Source organism: Vicugna pacos, chromosome 13 (genome assembly GCF_048564905.1).
Source record: "Vicugna pacos chromosome 13, VicPac4, whole genome shotgun sequence".
Taxonomy (NCBI): domain Eukaryota; kingdom Metazoa; phylum Chordata; class Mammalia; order Artiodactyla; family Camelidae; genus Vicugna; species Vicugna pacos.
Window position 1 is genome coordinate 36,349,159 of NC_132999.1, and position 17,737 is coordinate 36,366,895.

General features: G+C 44.7%; 1 protein-coding gene and 1 long non-coding RNA gene across 2 annotated transcripts; one reads left to right on the plus strand and one right to left on the minus strand.

Moving 5' to 3' along the window:
• Window positions 1-3,808: 3,808 nt before the first annotated feature.
• Window positions 3,809-7,760, plus strand: LOC140700680 (uncharacterized). Its single transcript, XR_012079184.1, has 3 exons — window positions 3,809-3,899; window positions 6,292-6,413; window positions 7,649-7,760. It is a non-coding gene; the product is annotated as an uncharacterized lncRNA (long non-coding RNA).
• Window positions 7,211-17,290, minus strand: CFAP144 (cilia and flagella associated protein 144). The gene is made up of 4 exons (XM_031676675.2): window positions 17,062-17,290; window positions 13,700-13,759; window positions 11,646-11,749; window positions 7,211-7,399 (listed from the first exon to the last, which is right to left on the minus strand). Exons 1-4 carry the CDS (start codon window positions 17,189-17,191, stop codon window positions 7,307-7,309), a joined length of 387 nt encoding a protein of 128 aa, XP_031532535.2. The 5' UTR covers window positions 17,192-17,290; the 3' UTR covers window positions 7,211-7,306.
• Window positions 17,291-17,737: the final 447 nt, after the last annotated feature.

The window sequence follows — 17,737 nt, forward strand, 5'->3', positions numbered from 1 at the left end:
TTTACATCAACACTATGAACTGATCTACATGGACAGCTACAAGAACAAAGGATTCTGACGCCAAGAAGTTTGTTAGAACCAACCCCATCCCTCCTCTTTTAGTACTAAAGAAGCCTGAATTCTGACTTGCATAAGACAGTTCTTTGGGACACTAGTCCACCATCTTCTAGGTCTGCTGACTTTCTGAATGAAGTCACATTCCTTGCACCAACAACTTGTCTCTTGGTTTATTGGCCTGTCATGCAGTGAGCACTACAAGCTTGGACTCAGTAACAAATTGACACATATGATGAATAATAGTAGGATACTACTGCAAGTCCTGTGTACACTGAATGGATGATAGGGAAATATCAAGAACTTTGTCAATAAGTTTGACAATATGGATAAATAGGATGTATATCTTCTGTGAAGCTATACATTCCTAGACATGCAAAAAAGAAAAATGATGGCTTTATATGTATTTAAAAGTGGAATTTGTAACATCCCACAATATGCATTCCAGGCCCAGATGGTTTTTCAAACATGTAATGAAGAAAATACCAATACTACATTGTTTCAGAAACCAGAAGTGGAGGGAACATTTTCCAACTCATTTAATAAGATCGACATTATATTGATACTAAAACCAGACAAATTATTACAAAAAGGAACATTTCCCAGTTCATTTTATGAGGTCAGCATTACCTTGACGCTGAAACAAGTCAGATTATTAAAAAAGGAAATCTAAAGGTAAATATCCTTCATGAATATAGATGCAAAACTTCTTAACTCAGTATTAGAAAATAATATCCAGTAATATATTAAAAGAATAATACACCATGACCAAATGAAGTTTGTCAGATGCAAGGGTGAATGAAGGTTTGGAAATACTATTTCACCATATTAATGAGTAAAAGAGAAAAGCCATATGACCCCCTGTGTACATTTGGCAAATGGGGAGGAACGTAAAAGGGGAGAGCGGCTGCCTTCTTTATGGGAGATCCTTGCACCTCCCTCCTGGCACCATAACTCGTCAGACCCATAGTTCCAAATTAGAGATTCTTGATAAGCATTCGTATTTAAAAAACAAAACAAAACAAAACAAAAACTTTTTATGGTGAAACATCACACATATGCAGAAAAGTGCTCTTCTCCGAAATGTATAGCTCACCCTGATTTATCACAGAGTACACATTTGTCACCATCACAAAAGCCAAGAAGTAGAATATTGATAACATGCCAGAAGCCTCTCTCATGTCCATTCCCAAACACTATTTTCTCCTTTCTCTCAAAGGTAACAGCTGTCCTGACTCCTAACACTAAAGACTCCGTGGCTGATTTTTCACATTCTATAAATGGAATCCTATGGTATGCATGCTTTCTTTTCGCTTCTTTTGCTCAACATTTTGTTTGTGAAATCCATCTATGCTGTTGCATATAGACATGGTTTTATTACTTTTTATTACTGTGGTGTTCCCTTTTGTGATGATACCACATTTTAATCACTAACTTTACTACTAATGAGCATTGGATTGTTTCACTAGACTATTAAAACAATGCAGTATGAACATTGTTGTAGATGTCCCTTGGTGCACACGGGCAGACATTTTGTTGGATATATACTTAGTGGAACTGACAGATTATAGGGAATGCCTATGGTTCAGTTTCTGTAGATGGTATCAAAATGTTTTCCATAATAGTGGAACTGATTTACTCTACTACTAGGGTTCTTACTGCTCCACTACTTTGCCAACTCTTGGCATTGTTTGTCTTTATTACAGCCATTCTGTAATTTAGTGTTTAGTGGCATCTCATTATGCTGTTAAATTTGCATTTTCGGTTGACTAGTGAGATTGACCAACTTTTTTGGATGTTTATTAGTCACTCAGAAACTCTTTTGTGAAGTGACTGTTCCAAATTTTTCTATTTTTCTTCTGGATTACTTGTCTTTTCTTTATCAATTTGTTGGAGTTCTCCATATATTAATGATGTAAGCCGTCTGAGAGTTGTACGTGCTGCAAATTAACTTTCCCACTGTATGACTTTGTCTTTTTAGTCTTAGTGTCTTTTTGATAACTTAAAACACACTTAAGAGTGTATTTTTAAAATTACATACGATCAAATGTATTAGTCTTTCCTTTTCTGATTCGTGCCTTCTAAATGCCACATGAGACATTTTCCTAATCTGATATTGTGAAATATTTTTTACATTACCTTCTTGATCAATGTAGTCCAAAAAGATGAAGCAAGCCACAATTTAAAATGTTGTAGTATCAAAAAGAGCCAAAAGAAACAGAAAAAACTAACTTCAAAAATGTTTTATTTAATGCAATATATTCAAATTGTCATTTCAATATTTCATTCTAAAACCTATGGAGACATTTTATAGTGTTGTCATACAAGTGCTTAAAATCTAGCACAAATGTGACACTTAATAGAACATCTGTAGTGGTTAATAGCCAAGCACAACCAGGACACATTTTCTAGAGAGGTTATGTTTTTACCCTTTCATTTTAGGTCTATGTTGCACCTGAAGTTGATTTTTGAGTGTACTATGAGGTAGGAATCCAGCTTAATTTTGTTCCCATATGAGTATCCAATTGACCCCAACCAGCTTATTGAAAAGACAGTCCTATCCTCACTTGTCTTCTAGGAGACTTTTGTCTTAAATCAAGTGTTCATACATGTATGAATCTCTTTCTGGACTCGATGCCATGCCATTTGTCTGTCTGTCTATGTTTGCATCAGTACTGCACTATCTTCACTACTGTAATTTTTGTAATAAGTTCTGACATCTGATAGGGAAATCGTTCCTACAAGTTCTTGGCTCTTCTTGGCCCTTGGTCAAGTTTCCCCAAAAGTATCTGCTAGGATTTTGATCAGCATCTGAAGAGGATGGATAAGATGAGGATGAAGGAAAAGTATAGTTAGTGGTAAGATACCCAGGATCTGGTCGTGGCTGAAAACGCCATCATAGAAAAGAGGAACTGCGCTTACCTTCAGGCTGAATGTTGTTTGGCTATCATCTTGAATTCTCTCGGTCCACCAGGTAAGGCCTCTGGGACTCCACAATCCTGGCAATTCTGAACGGCACCAGAGCCGTCCTAGTAGCAGGGATACTGTCTCTCCAGGATGAGATTTGTGAATCACCAGGTCTTGTTGGGAGTGGCTGGAGTCCTGGCCAGACTAGAGTCCAAGGGACTAGAAACGAGGGCGAGGAGGAGGAGTAGGGGCACCGTTAAAGGGATGATAGGAAAGGGGAGCCAGGTGATTGGGGCAGCGAGTGGATGGTCTGCGAGGAGCAGAGAAAGAGCTGAGCGTGGAATTCCTTAAGGTACGGTGGCAGGAAGGGACGGCACCACTCAGAGAAGGGAAATGGGTAGGGCGCAAGGGTGCAAGAGGTGGGCGGGGCTGGGGAGCAGGCTGCCGGTTAAAAGACTGAGAAGCCAGGGGAGGAAGGTGGGTTGAACGATGAGAGCGAGAAGGAACAGAAGGAGGAGGTGGAGGCCGGGGATGAGATGCAGAAATTCGAGGTAGCTTTCTTGACATTTTTTCCAAAGGCAAGTCTCTAGTTCCTCATCTTGTGAAAATGAGAAACTGGCAGAAACTCACACATGCTTCGGCAGTTATTCACATACAACCACTCGCATCACCGCATGTCAAAATGCCCATTATGAAGTGTACATACCTCTCCCTTTGCAGCCAATGAGAAGGCCCCACCAACCAGAGCCATGATCCCGGTTTCTAGGTTGAAAAATGGTCATGGGACATGGCAAAGAGAAGAAATGGAGTCTAATAGTATTCCCTGTTCTTTGGGCTAACAAATAGTTTTGCCCCTCCGGAGGCAGCATTGATCAAAGAGCTAGGATAGAGTGGGGGTTGGGACCTAGGAGAACGGCTCTGAAGCAGGAATGGCCAGAGTAAGTCAGTGAGAAGTCAGTGCCCCCACCTATTGAACTTATTACATTTTCTAAAGCCCTTTCACATCATTTATATCACTCCATGAGAATGAGTAATCAGAGAAAAGACATTATGTCCGTTTTACCAATATGGCTACTGAAGATCAGACAGGGAACTATCTAGACAGGCAGTGAGTGAAAAAGCAGGTACAACTAGAACTTTTATTTATTTATTTATTTTTAGAGGAGGTACCGAGGATTGAACCCAGGACCTGGGGCATGCTAAGCATGTGCTCTGCCACTTGAGCTATCCCCACCCCCGTATTTTCAGTTTTTTTAAGGAATCTCCATACTGTTTTCCATAATGGCTACACCAAACTATATTCCCACCAAGAGTGTAGGAGGGTTCCCTTTTCTCCATATCCTCTCTAGCATTTATCATCTATGGAGATTTTAATGATGGCCATTCTATCTGGTGTGAGGTGATACCTCACTGTAGTTTTGATTTGCATTTCTCTGATAATTAGCAACACTGAGCATTTTTTCACATGCCTATTGGCCATTTGTATGTTTTCGTTGGAGAAATATTTGTTTAGGTCTTCTGCCCATTTTTCAATTGTGTTCTTGATTTTTTTGTTATTGAGTTGTATGAGCTGTTTGTATATGCTGGAAATTAAGCCCTTGCCAATTGCATCATTTGCAAATATTTACCCCCTTGGAGATCTTAGTCCCCCAGTAGGGAGTGTTTCCACCGGTGGACAAAACAATGGTCCCACTGAATTGCAAGATGAGTCATCAATTTGGCTAGTTGGGCTCCTTACACCACTGAACCAACAGGCACAATAAGGAGCCAATCTACTGGCTGCAGTGATAGATTCTAATTACTAAAGGAAATTGGGGGATACTTCTGCACTACTGAAGCAAGGAGAACTCTGCTTAAAACTCACAGGATTCTCCTGGGGGCAATTCTTAGTAATTCCATGCCTGATAATAAAGGTTCATGCAAAACTATAGGCACCGAAAAATAGGCAGGATGACTGATGACTGGGACCCTTCAGTAATGAAAGTTTGGGTTACTCAAGTAGGCAAATCATCCAGAAAAACCAAAGTTCTGGCCGAGGACAAGGAATGGAAGATTGAAGAAGAAAGCCATAGATATTAAATATCACATCATGGCCAACTACAGAAACAAGGACTATAGTCATCTGCATATTTTCTCTCTGCGTATAATATACAGATGTTTATGTGTACCTAATAATCATTCTCTTCTTATTAACATTTAAAATCATTTTATGCACATATTGTCAGAAGTTAACTTTATAATGTTTTGAGGTAACAGAATGTTCAATGAGATTATGGTTGAGTTTGAGAGTAATTACTGTAACCCATCAGCTTCCCTGTAAGCAGAGATGTATCTTTATGCATTTAACAGTAAGAGTTTTTTAACTATATTGACAAAAGTTTAAAAATTTACTGATCATGAGTATGATATTTTGAGGAGAGCATCCAAAGTACGTTAGTTCATATGCAGAGACGTGAATTTAATTTTATGATCTAGTGTAAATTATCTTATAGATTAGGTCTCTGATTCTTTTTCATCACAAGGCTGTTTGCTCTGAAACTGGTCATGTGCTCCTGCAGGTCTGTTCCTTTAAACACAGCAACTACATTTCCTCTGCTTTCACCTCCTTCCCAACATCCCGCTAAAAGAGACACTGGTTACTTTGTAATTCAGTTCATCTAAAGTACATAAGGTAGTTGTCACTTTGCACAGTGGTTCAGGACCAGAAAAATGACCTGCTTGCTGCAATCATGCAAAATAATCTGATAAATTTTGACAAACTACATTATTAAATGTGTTGTCAGGGGTTGCCAGGAGCTTCCATGCCCTCTTCAGCCTGCCACCCTCCCAGCACCTTGATGTGTTCACTCACCTGGAAGCTCTCCAAACCCTGCACTCCAGAGGTTTTATGGAGATTTCACTATGTAGGCATGACTGATCAAATCATTGGCCATGGGTGACTAACCCAGTCTCACGCCCTTCCTCCCTGGAGGTTAGGGGGGAGGGCTGAAAGCTGCAAGTTTCTAATCGAGGCTTGGTCTTCCTGGGGAGCAGCCCCCATCCTGAAGCTATCCAGGGGCTGCTAAGAGCTGCCTGGTTAGAACCAAAGACCCTCCTACAACCGCTATCACTTAGGAAATTACAGAGGAGTTAGGAGCTCTGTGTCAGGAACCAGGACAAAGACCAAATCTCTTTCCATGACATCACAGGTCACCCCTTCGTCACTGACCATGGATACCTTTTAGCAAAAGGACTTTAACAGTTATGAGATACCAGCACACATCTAGATTCCCATGTAGTCATTCCTAATTCATCTAGTTCATCATTGCATTGTATGAAAATGTCTCCCAGGTTTGCAGGCTTCCATTCAATATCGTCAAGTTCCAAGAGCAGGAGTGACCTCAGCAACACATGGCTTCACCCACTGAGGTGTCACTCAGGATCAGCCAGACGGAAGAGACACGGAGAGCAAGGTATGGGGGAGTCCCTGCCCTCCCCGGGCTGCAGTTCTCTGGGAGCCTCCGTGTGTTCACCAGCCTGGAGGTTCCCTGGCTCGCTCTTTCCAGATCTTCACCTGGTTCCATGTGGGGGTCTTTTCTTTCAACCTGATTCATTTCTCCAGAAAGGAACCCTCCAGCTTCAAACCCAGGGTTAAAATGTAGCGTGTGAGGGTGAGGGTGAGGGTGAGGGGTTCAGCCTTCCTTTCACAGATTTTCATTGTTTTCAGCCTCACACCTCACCCCTACCGCGTCTCTTAGTGTCCCCGAGCCCTGGGCTTTGCCCATGTCTCCAGGAGTAAACTTCCAGTGTGGGAGACGTTATAGGCCTGGCTGCTGGCGTGTGTGGATGGGGCTCCCCGCAGACTCCCTCCCGGTGTCCACTTCAGATCCCTGCATCACACCCCACTCTGTCTCAGAGTCCTGACCTCCCCCAGAGCTCTGGGAGGCGGGCTCTGTGCTCAGAGGGGTCCACTCAGCTCGCACGTTGTGGTTTCCTCCACCCTCTTCCGCCAGCTTTCCATCTTCTAAACATGGCTTCAGTTTTCTTGGTCGCTAATGTTTCTCTGCCGTTTTCTCTGTTATGCGTTCAGACCTTTTAAAAATCCCTTGATTATCCTGTATTGGGGTCTGGAAGGCAGAGGGGAGATCGTAGGCCTTAGTTTGCCCTCTTTAAGCAGAAGTGTCCCACTAGTTTATAAGATTAAGGATGGGCACCAGTGGCCTTGGGCAGAAGGGAGAAACGGGAGAGTCAGGAGAGGAAAAGCCAGACCGAGGCTTTCGCGTCATCTTTATTAACCGGCAGCACACACTTTGGCCATGAGAGGCGGGCTGACAGCGCTGCTGGAGCACTCCTGGTGGCGGCCCTCTTATCCCAAGCTCCACAGTTTGGCCTTGTACAGAGTGATGCCGCTGTAGACCCTGAAGTGGTTCAGCCTGCGGTCTTCGCGTTCCGGGCTGACCTAGAGGGGAGGATGCGGGCGTCAGAATGAAGCTGTGGGAAGGGGGAGGGACCTGGACTTGACTGTGGCCCCGGTCTCCTGATGTGCGGCCCCTGGTGCCTTTCCTTGCTAAAGCCTGTTTGTGAAATGAAAGTGACATTTGCATCAAAAGACTTGCCGGATGGTGTGAGAATAACCTTTGCAGAATTGCTGCACTGCCTTTCCCATGGCCTGCAGTAGAGGCTTATGAACTGTTTTCTCGACTGGCAGGGAAGCTGCATGAGGGTAAATGCTGCATCTGTGCCCCAGCACCTGGAGCAGTGTCCAGCACACACCTGGGACTCAGTACGTATTTGCTGAATAAAGGATGGATGTTGCTGAAGTGCTTACACAGGGAACTGAGTATGAATGAGCCCCCTCACATGTAATCTCACTGTGCAATTAGCTTCAAGGATACACTTCAGCAAACGTCACCAGGAGACCAGAGGCTGAGGGGTATTCACTGAGTGTGGCTTCCCGAGATTCCCAGTATTGGGGTTGGGGTTCTCTGCCTGTGTTGGGCAAGGTCCAGTTGGGGCTGAGCAAGACTCTTCTGTCTCCAACCACAAAACCCTGAAACTCCAGCTTAATTACCTTTTATGGTCGACCTACCTCTTGGTCTAACGTTTTCTGTGTGTACTTTTTTATTTTTTTCCCACCAGTGCCACCTGATGGCATTGTCCCCAGGTTTATGATGAACGGGCTTGGTATATTTCCAGAACCTCTGCAACTCCATAGTGATGAGGTACCTAGGGGCCCACGTAGTCAGTTATCTGCAACACCTAGGAGGGTCTGAGCAGGGCAGGGCCATCCGAGCCGGTCTCACTTCTTCCTGTCACAGCTGGTGGGTCTGCCATGACATGTGCTGGTCAAAGTGTGACATTTCCACATGCATACTTTGTACCCGTGGCAGCCAGGACTTTTCTCTTTAAGAAAATGAACCCATGCACTTTTGGTCAATTAATCTACAACAAATGAGGTAAGAATATACAATGGAGAAAAGACAATCTCTTCAATACTTGGTGCTGGGAAAATGGGACAGCTACCTGCAAAAGGATGAAATTAGAACATTCTCTAACACCATATACAGATATAAACTGAAAATGGATTAAAGACCTAAACTTAAGACTGGATACACTAAAAGTCCTAGAGGCAAACAGGCAGAACAAATACCCTTTTACATAAATTGCAACAATATTTCTTTCAATCTGGCTCCTAGAGTAATGAAAATAAAGTAAATAAGCAAATGGGACCTAATTAAACTTCAACACTTTTGCACAGAAAAGGAAACCCTAAGCAAAATGAAAAAGACAGCCTACAAAATGGGAGAAAATATTTGCAAGCAATGAGACCGACAAGGGATTAATTTCCAAAATATACAAGCAGCTCATACAGCTTAATATCAAAAAATAACAACCCAATCAAAAACTGGGCAGAAGACCTAAATAGACCTTTCTCTAAAGAAGACATACGGATGGCCAACAGACACATGAAAAGATGCTCAGTGTCACCAATTATTAGAGAAATGCAAATCAAAACTACCCTTAGGTACCACCTCACATCAGTCAGAATGGCCATCATTAAAAAGTCTACAAATAATGAATGCTGGAGAGGGTGCAGAGTAAAAGCAACCCTTCTATACTCTCTGTTGGTGGGAATATAGTTTGCTGCAGCCACTATGGAACAGTATGGAGGTTTCTTAAAAAACTAAAAATAGAGTCAGCATATGATCCAGCAATCCCACTTTTGGGCATATATCTGGAGAAAAGTCTAACTGGAGAATATACATGCACCCCAATGTTCACAGCAGCACTATGTACAACAGCCAAGACATGGAAGCAACCTAAGTGTCAATTGACAGATGAATGGATAAAGAAGATATGGTGTATATATATACAATGGAATACTACTCAGCCATAAAAGAATGAAATAATGCCATTTGCAGCAAAATGGATGAATGTAGAGATTATCATATTAAGTCAGACAGAGAAAGACAAATATCATATGATATCAGTTATATGTGAAACCTAAAAAAATGGTACAAATGAACTTATTTATAAACTGGAAATAGACTCACAGACATAGAAGACAAACTTATGGTTACCAAAGGGGAGAAGGGTCGGGGAGAGGGATAAACATTAGGAGTTTGGGATTAACATATACACACTACTATATATAAAATAGATAAACAAGGACCTATTACATAGCACAGGGAACTATATTCAGTGTCTTGTAATAACCTATAATGGAAAAGAATCTGAAAAAGAATATATATATATATATATATGTATAACTGAATCACTTTGCTGTACACCTAAAATTGACACAAGATTGTAAATCAACAATACTTTAAAAAAAAAGAAATGAAGAATAGTGAGTTAAATTACTTGTGCTTTGTAATATTCTTCTTAGCTGTGTAGTTATGTAATTTGGAGGATTTTTTTCACTTAGTCTTCCTTTGTTCACAAGCCCCCTCTCCATTCCCTTATTCACTGTAAATTAGATGCCTCCACCCCCATTCGTCCTCCTTTCCCCCTTTAAGCATGTGCCTCTTCCCCAGCTGTCCAACAGTACCTCGCCTTCTGGGCTCAGTCCTCCTTGGGCTCCCGCTGGAACCCTCTCCCTGTCTCCCACAGTCTCCTCTCTCCAAGGCGCTGCCCCGTACCTGAAGAGGGGCTGCTGCAAACAGCAGCTATTTGCACTCGTGACAGGTAGAACCAGACTCATTAAGCCGTCGATTCCAGTCTCCTTGCAGTAGCCCTGCACAGAGCCACATGCCCAGGCTGGAGTTGCATAAATGGGCAGAAAGCCAGGCCCCTGTAGTAGAAATATGAGGGCTACAGGTGTGGGAAGGGAGCACACTAGAAAATCACTCAGAGTATGAAGACAACAGGGATTAAGCCAAGGGGCCGGGAGAAGCATCTGACTGGTCCTCAGCTGGGCCATGTGCCTTCTTGTCTGTTCCTCCTCAGCATCCTGGCAGCCCACATCGACTGAGCACCTACTGGGCACTGAGTACTGTTCTCAGCAGTTTGTATACATTGTCTCAGTTCATCATCACAAGAAACCTTCAAGTGTTGACACTACTGTCCTCATTTTAAGGCAGATAAATGGAAGAGCGGTTAAGTCCACAAAGCTAGAGAGCAGTGGAGACTGGATTTGGACTCAGGCTGCCTGGCTCCAGGGTACCGTGTTACATGCAAACACTGATGGTGATTTGGCTGCTGCAGCAGCAGGAGGGCACGGTGCTAAAGAAGCCCAGGGGGATGTCGGGGACAGAAGAAGAGGTGGCTCCTGGGCTGTCAGGAAGGGTGAGTAGGACTTCCCCAAGAAGTGAGGGCTGTGGGCCAGGAGGTGGCTGCAGGGCCATAAATGTAAAGACACAGGGTGTGCAAGGTCTTGGGGCCTTTGAGGTGTGAAGGAAGTTCCAACACAGCTGCAGAACAGTGTCCCAACCTCACATCTTCCACGAAATACATAGATGTACTCAAAGCCAAATACTAACAACAACTTAGGGGGAAACATAGAAGCAAAGTTAGCTGTTCTGTAACTGGATGTTGAAGGTTTTCCTAAGCAAGGTATGAAACCCAGAAATGGTAACAGAAAAGATGGGCACATTTGACTTCTTAAAAATTGAAACTTTCTGTGTGAGGAAAACCATTATCAGAGACAAAAGACAAGAGTGGCAGGGAGTTCTTCAGGTTATCTATTCAAAATCCTGCATTTCTTCCTTAGGAACAGAAGCCCTGTATCATTTAGGGAGATCGTGTGCTAAAGACAGCATTTCCCAGGCCATCTTGCACTTAGTGGTGCCCTTCCAACCAATGAGGCAGGTACTGTTACTAGCATTCCCATTTTTCAGAGATGGGACAGAATTTAGAGATGTAGGCAACATGGCTTAGACCATCCTACTAACACCTGGGAGAGCAAACTCAGACAGTCTGTCATCAGCAAGATTTGCTTAATCCACCCTGACCCAGCATTCACTATGTGCCAGGCACTGTTCTAAGCATCTTACAAACACTGCCTCATTTAATCTTCAGAACAATCATAAGTGCTGTAATATCTCCATTGTACTAGGAAAACTTAGTCACAAAGAGCTCAGTCACTTACCAGGCTCACACACCTGGTACGTCGTGGCCAGAGTTCAAGCCCAGGCTCCAAACCCTGCTCTCTTAGCCACCAGCTGGATTTCCTCTGAGCTCCTAGGTAAAGGAGCCACACTTACCAAGGGCTCAGAGTCCCATCCAATTTCTTGGCTTTCAGTCTGTGTCTCTGGGTATTTCTTCCTTGGTCCCTGGGCGGCATGGTGAATAAGATTTAGGAACCTGGCTGGGAGATGAGACATGAGTTAAGAAGGAGTCAGGCTTTGGGACCAATGGGAGATCCTGTGCCCCTGACTCTGCCACGTCCTCCCTTCGAGGGAGAGCACCGGCCTCAGAGCCCGCAGCACAGGTGTCTGGTTCCTCCACTCATCTCTCCACAAACATTTGTTGAGCACAAACTCTGTGGCAGGCACTGTTTGAGCCCTGGAGGTAGAGCAGAGTGAGACAGACATGGTCCCTGCTCTCCTGGAGGTGTGGTCCAGGTGAGAGGACAGGGGACATAATATACAAGTAGAAAAACAAACCTGATGGTGGCAGACAGCGATGCAAACTCTAAAGAGGTGGGGTAGACAAAGGGGCAGGTGGAGGCAGGGCTGGATTCTCAGGATGGTGAGGGGAGGACTCTCTGGATGCCATGCAGGAGCTAATCCTGAGAGAGGCAGACAAAAAGCCCCCACAGGCAGCAAGAGCAAATGTCCCGGGGCACGAGCGAGTTTGGGCAATGGGGCTGCACAGAGAGGGTGAGGAGCTGGGCTGTAAGAAGTGAGCTCAAGTCCTTCTGAGTTGAAATAAGTATGGCTGCCAACACCAGGTATATTTGGAACTCCTCGGCTTAAGGGCTTCGTTCCATTTTCAATCCACCCTATCAAGTCTCGATTTGAGAGAGGCAGTCTGACAAGGGGAAGAAGCTGGCTTGTAGTCAGCCATTCCTGGCCCTTCCACTACTAGCTTGACAGGTGGTTTAACTTCTCTGGGCCTCACTTTGCTCATCTGTCAAATGGAAGGAAAAGATGCCTGAGAATGGAACGAAGGAATGTGAATGAAGGACCTGGCACTGGGCTGAGCTTGTCCTGAATATAAGGCGGCTGGTGATGAACTCCTGCCTGGTGTTCAAGACCCTCACCCCCTGTAATTTTCCTTATTGCTGCGAGGCCCCAGCTCCTACCCTTCACTGTAGCCGGGTGGGTGTCTTTACTCAGGTAACAACTGAATTCCTTGGATTGAGCTCTGTTAGTCTGTTCACTTGTCTGTACGATGCTAGGAGGTCCTCCCTCCTCCTGCCCACCCCCCACTTCCCACCCTGTCCTCTTACATAAATCCTACCTCCTTCTCTATCAAACTCCACTCTAAGAAGGTAGAGGGGGAGGAGGAGAGCTTGCCAGAAGGATCAGGCTTCCCGTCAACTATCTCCACTCCCTCACTCCCAGACATGGCCCCCGTCCGCCCGTGCATCACAGCCATGCCAAACGACTCCCAGTGCTTGGGCCATGCTGGTGCCTCTCACTTCTGTGCTTTCCCATATAACTCGGAATGTCCTTCCCCATTCTGCTACACCTGCCGTGCTCCACCTCGCCCTGACATCGCCTCCTCCAGGAAGACTTCCCAGAACTCCACTGCCTGACTGGGGCATCTGTCTTCCACGTTGCTGCCATCCCAAGCCTGCTTCCTGTTCACCTGTGTATTTGCTTGTCTGTCTCCTTGAATGTAGTGTGAGCTCCCCAGCCCCACCCTAGTGACGATCACGTGGTAACGATGAAAATAACATGTCCTCGTCACCAGGCACCAGATACTGTTCTAAGCACTTGCCGTGTTCTGTTTAATCCTCACAATGTCCCTAAGAGATAGGCTCCGAGAGGTTGAAAAACTTGCCCAAGTCACAGAGCCAGATTTGAACTCAGTCAGTAGGATCCCAGAACCTGTGCTTGCAACAGCTAAGCGTTGGATGGATGAATGAGCACAACGTCAGGGCCATTAGGAACCTGTTTTTTGCCTGGACGGTGAATAAACTGGCAGTTCGTTTGACTGCGTCAGCCTCTTGTGAGCTTCATTCCTATGAGTCCAGTTTTCAGACGATCAGAGGACTGAGCTTTCCCCAAGGAGACACGACCCTGAGAGGTCTCCCAGCCAGCTGCCCCTCTGTGCTCTGTCTCAGTGGCATTCTCAGTCCTGGACTTACCATCTGCAGGTTCCTCCAGGTTATCATGCCAGGACATGGGCTTTCTGGTGATTGTGTGAACTAGAGGGAAACAGCATCACAGGCTCACGTTAAAACCTCTCCTCCGTAAGCCAGGAAGAGAAAGAAAAATATCATGTATCACTCATATGTGGAATTTAAAATTAAAAAAAAAGGACACTATGAACTCATCTACAAAACAGAAACAGACTCTGAGACGTAGTAAACAATCTTATGGTTACTGGGGAAAGGGGGTGGGAGGGGATAAATTTGGGAGTTTGATATTTACAAATGCTAGCCACTATATATAAAAATAGATTTTAAAAAGCTTCTTCTATATAGCACAGGGAACTATGCTCAATATCTTGTAATAACCTTTAATGGAAAAAAATGGAAATGAATATATGTGTGTATATGCCAGACTGGGACATTGTGCTGTATGCCAGAAATTGACACGTTATAACTAACTGTACTTCAATGAAAGTAAAGGATACCGATAATGAAAAAGAATATGAAAATGAATATATGTATGTATATGCATGACTGAAACATTATGCTGTATACCCAAAATTGACACAATATTGTAAACGGACTATACGTCAATAAAAATTTTTTAAATTAATAAATTTTTAAAATGTTAAAAATAAAAGAAAATTAAAAACCCCAAAAAACTATCTTCCTGGCCCCTCTAAGACTCACTTGCAGCTGGACACCCATCAGCATCTTCTGAGTGTCTTGTCACATGTTAGGTATTGTGCTGGGCCCTAGGGCATAAGACCTTCCAGGACCTGACAATCTGAGAGTCACTGTCCTGTCTGGTGGCCACCAGCCATTTGTGGTGATTTAAATTTGAACAATTATAATTTAATACAATTGAAAATTCATTCCTCAGCCCCACCGGACACATTTCAAGTGTTCAACAGGTACATTTGGCTACTGGGTACCATTCAGGGCAGCACAGATCAAGAAAATTTTCATCATCTCAGAACGTTCTCTTGGACAGCACTGGTCTATAGGGATGCAGACGTACCAGGCAGCCAGAGATAGTGATATATGCCTAGGAGGCCATGCGGTAACAGAGGTGTAGGATCCACAGACATCTGTTCAGCTCGGAACTACTGGTGCACTGGAGACATGGCTGCAAACAAGACTGAGAAGATCCCTGTTCTCCCTGAGCTTCCACTCTGTAGTGACACTTGATAAACAGATCTATCATATCAGGCAAATATAAGTGAGTTGCAGAACTACATAAAGCAGGTTACATGGGTGCACCCATGTTGACGGTGGGGTTGGGGGTGTGGGTGATGTGCTTGTAAGGTGATATATTACAGAAGAGTCCTGAATAAATGTGCTATATGAAGATCCATGGGAAGAACTCAAGAGTGAGCTTGATGAATTAGAGAAACTGGGAAGCAGAGTAACTCAAGTGGCGGGAGCTTGGTGGAGAGTAGTAGTAAATGAGCGGAGGCCAGAAGGAACCAGTGGTGTTTTATCTCAAACTCCTACCAGTACAAAGCTTCTGTAAATGCATATTTAGTATTTATGTGCTATTGTCAATATATCAACAGAACATCCTTTCTTTCTTTATACATAAATATAGACATCTACATTCTACATTCGTAGAATGCAAGTTCTAATGTTTCCTCACTTACTCCCAATGGATCACATTAATCATATGCCCAAGGGACATGAACTGAGAGACCAGCCTTTTTCCTAGAAAACCTGAATGCCGCCTGAAGGGATTATTAAAATTGTTGAAATGGACCAAGTTTAAACAGAATTGGATGTTAATTTGTTTTCCTGAAATTAGTGTTTGGGGGCTCCAGAATAAAACCAGGTTGGTTATAAGCAAAATGAAGACCTTACATCTTCTCCACTCTCACCCCTCACCCCACCCCACCAAAAGGTGAGGAGATGGCTAAGCTACTTAGCTGACTGTTGTAATCATTTCAGTGTGTGTGTGTAAATGTATATCTAAGCATCATGTTGTACACCTTAACTATAGGCAAATTCTATTTAAAAAATGACATTACATTTCTTCTACATAGCTGGGCTGCAGCGGACTACAGTTAATCAGGTCCAGGATTAGGGGAGAAGTTCAGAAAGAAGGAACAACGTTTATGAAAGTGAAGAGGTGGGGAATGGCATGATGATTTAGAAAATTCATGTCTTTAGATACCGCTGGAGAGAAGGGAGCCCGTGGCTGATGCAGAATAGGCACTAAAATATTTATTAAAGGAACAGTGTGCAGGTGAAGAGGAGAGTCGGGAGGAAGCAGAGCAGCAGAGCCAGATCCACGGGGTCTTATGTACCTATCAGGTTAAATCTCATCTCAGAAGCTGCGGATTTTACAGAGGGACTGGATGATCGATTCCCCCTTCTGCACAGCTCTAGCCAGAAGTGGGTAGGGGAGGGTTGGAGGGTGGGCCTGGAGGAAAAGAGACTAGTTAGGAGCCCATCAGACCAACGCAGGCAGGAGCGAGGAGGGCCCTGCTGGGGCTGGGGAGTGAGGATGGACAGAGGGCAGTTCAGGCGCTACCTTGAGGGCAGAGGTAAGCGAGGAGAGATGGCGAGGCCTCCCCATGCATGACTGTGTCTCCCATGGAGACAGGAACAGGGGGACCATCAGGTGAGAGAAGTGTTAAGGAAAGAACAGGACTGTGCCTACTCAGCTGTGTGGAGTGAGGGAGACTGAGGATGACTCCCAGGCTTCTAACTTGGCAGAGACAATGGCTGTGGTGCCCTTTGCTAAAACAAGGTATCTGTGGTAGCCGCAGCTGGGGTAGGGGTGCAGGATGAGCCTCGTTTTTTCACTGGGGAGTCTGAGGTATCTAACAGACGTCCAGGGGAAGAGAGTCGGGAGATCTGGCATTTAGCCAGAGGGGATGTTACAGGATGAGATGAAGCTGCCCCAGGAATGTGCAAAGTGATGAGAGAGAGGTGTGGCCATTTTACGGGGGTGAGGTGGGGGGGGTGGCGTGAGTCTCTTCCCCTGAACTTTCTGAAGATCTTATGACAGAATTAGAAGCCTGAAAAAACCCTTTAATTTATTAAAACAAACCAAAACACACACAAAACAAAACATAAAACCCTGCAAATATTTCAAAAGCAAAATTATAAAAAGACTTTCAAGTTTTTACCATGAAAAATTTAATCGCGGCATGAGTGCAATTTAAGGCATCTAACATACTTGATGTGATGTGGACTGAGACCCCTCCACTCCCACCAAAGTCATAGTTCCTGAAGGCTAAGAACGGAGGTGAGATCAGAGGAGGCATCTTCTACAGTGCTCCACTCAGCCTCCCACCCCCACCCCCAACCCGGCATCCTTGTCTGCCCCTCTTTCCTCCGAGGCGCCCCCTCACCCTTGCGGAGTGGATTCACGTGATACTGCGTGTAGAGTTTCTGAGTTCGTAGCTCTTTGAGGTACAATTCCCGCAGGATCTGGTTCTGGTGGACCTCATCTGCGATCATCTCCTTCTGGCGTGCAGCCATGGCCTTGGTACAGCCGGGTCCGGACAATACCACCCTCCTCACTGCCCTCTCCTCTAGAGGCTCCTTAGTGTCCCGCCAACTGCTGTCTCCAGGCAACAGAGTCCCAAGCCGTCTCCAGGCAACGCGTCCTAGATTACCCCCCTCCCTTAGGCCTCACTCTTGCCCGCCCATCCTCCCGCCCCAAATCCTATAACGCGCGCCCCGCCCACTTGGGGCGCTCAACTCACCGTCGCAGTTTCTCAGGAGCTAGTCCCGTTACAGAACCCCCAGAAAAGAACTCGCTGTCCAGTGACAGGCCTGGGAGGTGATGGATTTAGGATCGGACCTTCCCTTGGCCAGCCATTTCCTAAAAAAGATTTTGGAAGGAGTCAGAAACCTCTCCCATTTTAAAGCGGATGCCCAGAAGCGAGACCTCTATGTCAGTCTCATAAAACATCAGAGGTGTCCTACCTGAGAAGCCATCCTAGCCCATATCCCTCATGCGATAATATGGACAGAATAACCCTGTCCTAACCCTGAAAGCAACTTCGGGACTTGTTCATTTAT

What these genes read in the sequence shown, in the direction of transcription:
- CFAP144 (XM_031676675.2), bottom strand. Translation starts at nt 17,191, where the DNA reads ATGGCTGCACGCCAGAAGGAGATGATCGCAGATGAGGTCCACCAGAAC. An exon ending in CCTGGAGGAACCTGCAGATG is followed by an intron (nt 11,750 to 13,699) that starts GTAAGTCCAGGA and finishes CTCATCTCCCAG; the next exon opens with CCAGGTTCCTAAATCTTATT. An exon ending in GATGGGACTCTGAGCCCTTG is followed by an intron (nt 7,400 to 11,645) that starts GTAAGTGTGGCT and finishes CCTCCCCTCTAG; the next exon opens with GTCAGCCCGGAACGCGAAGA.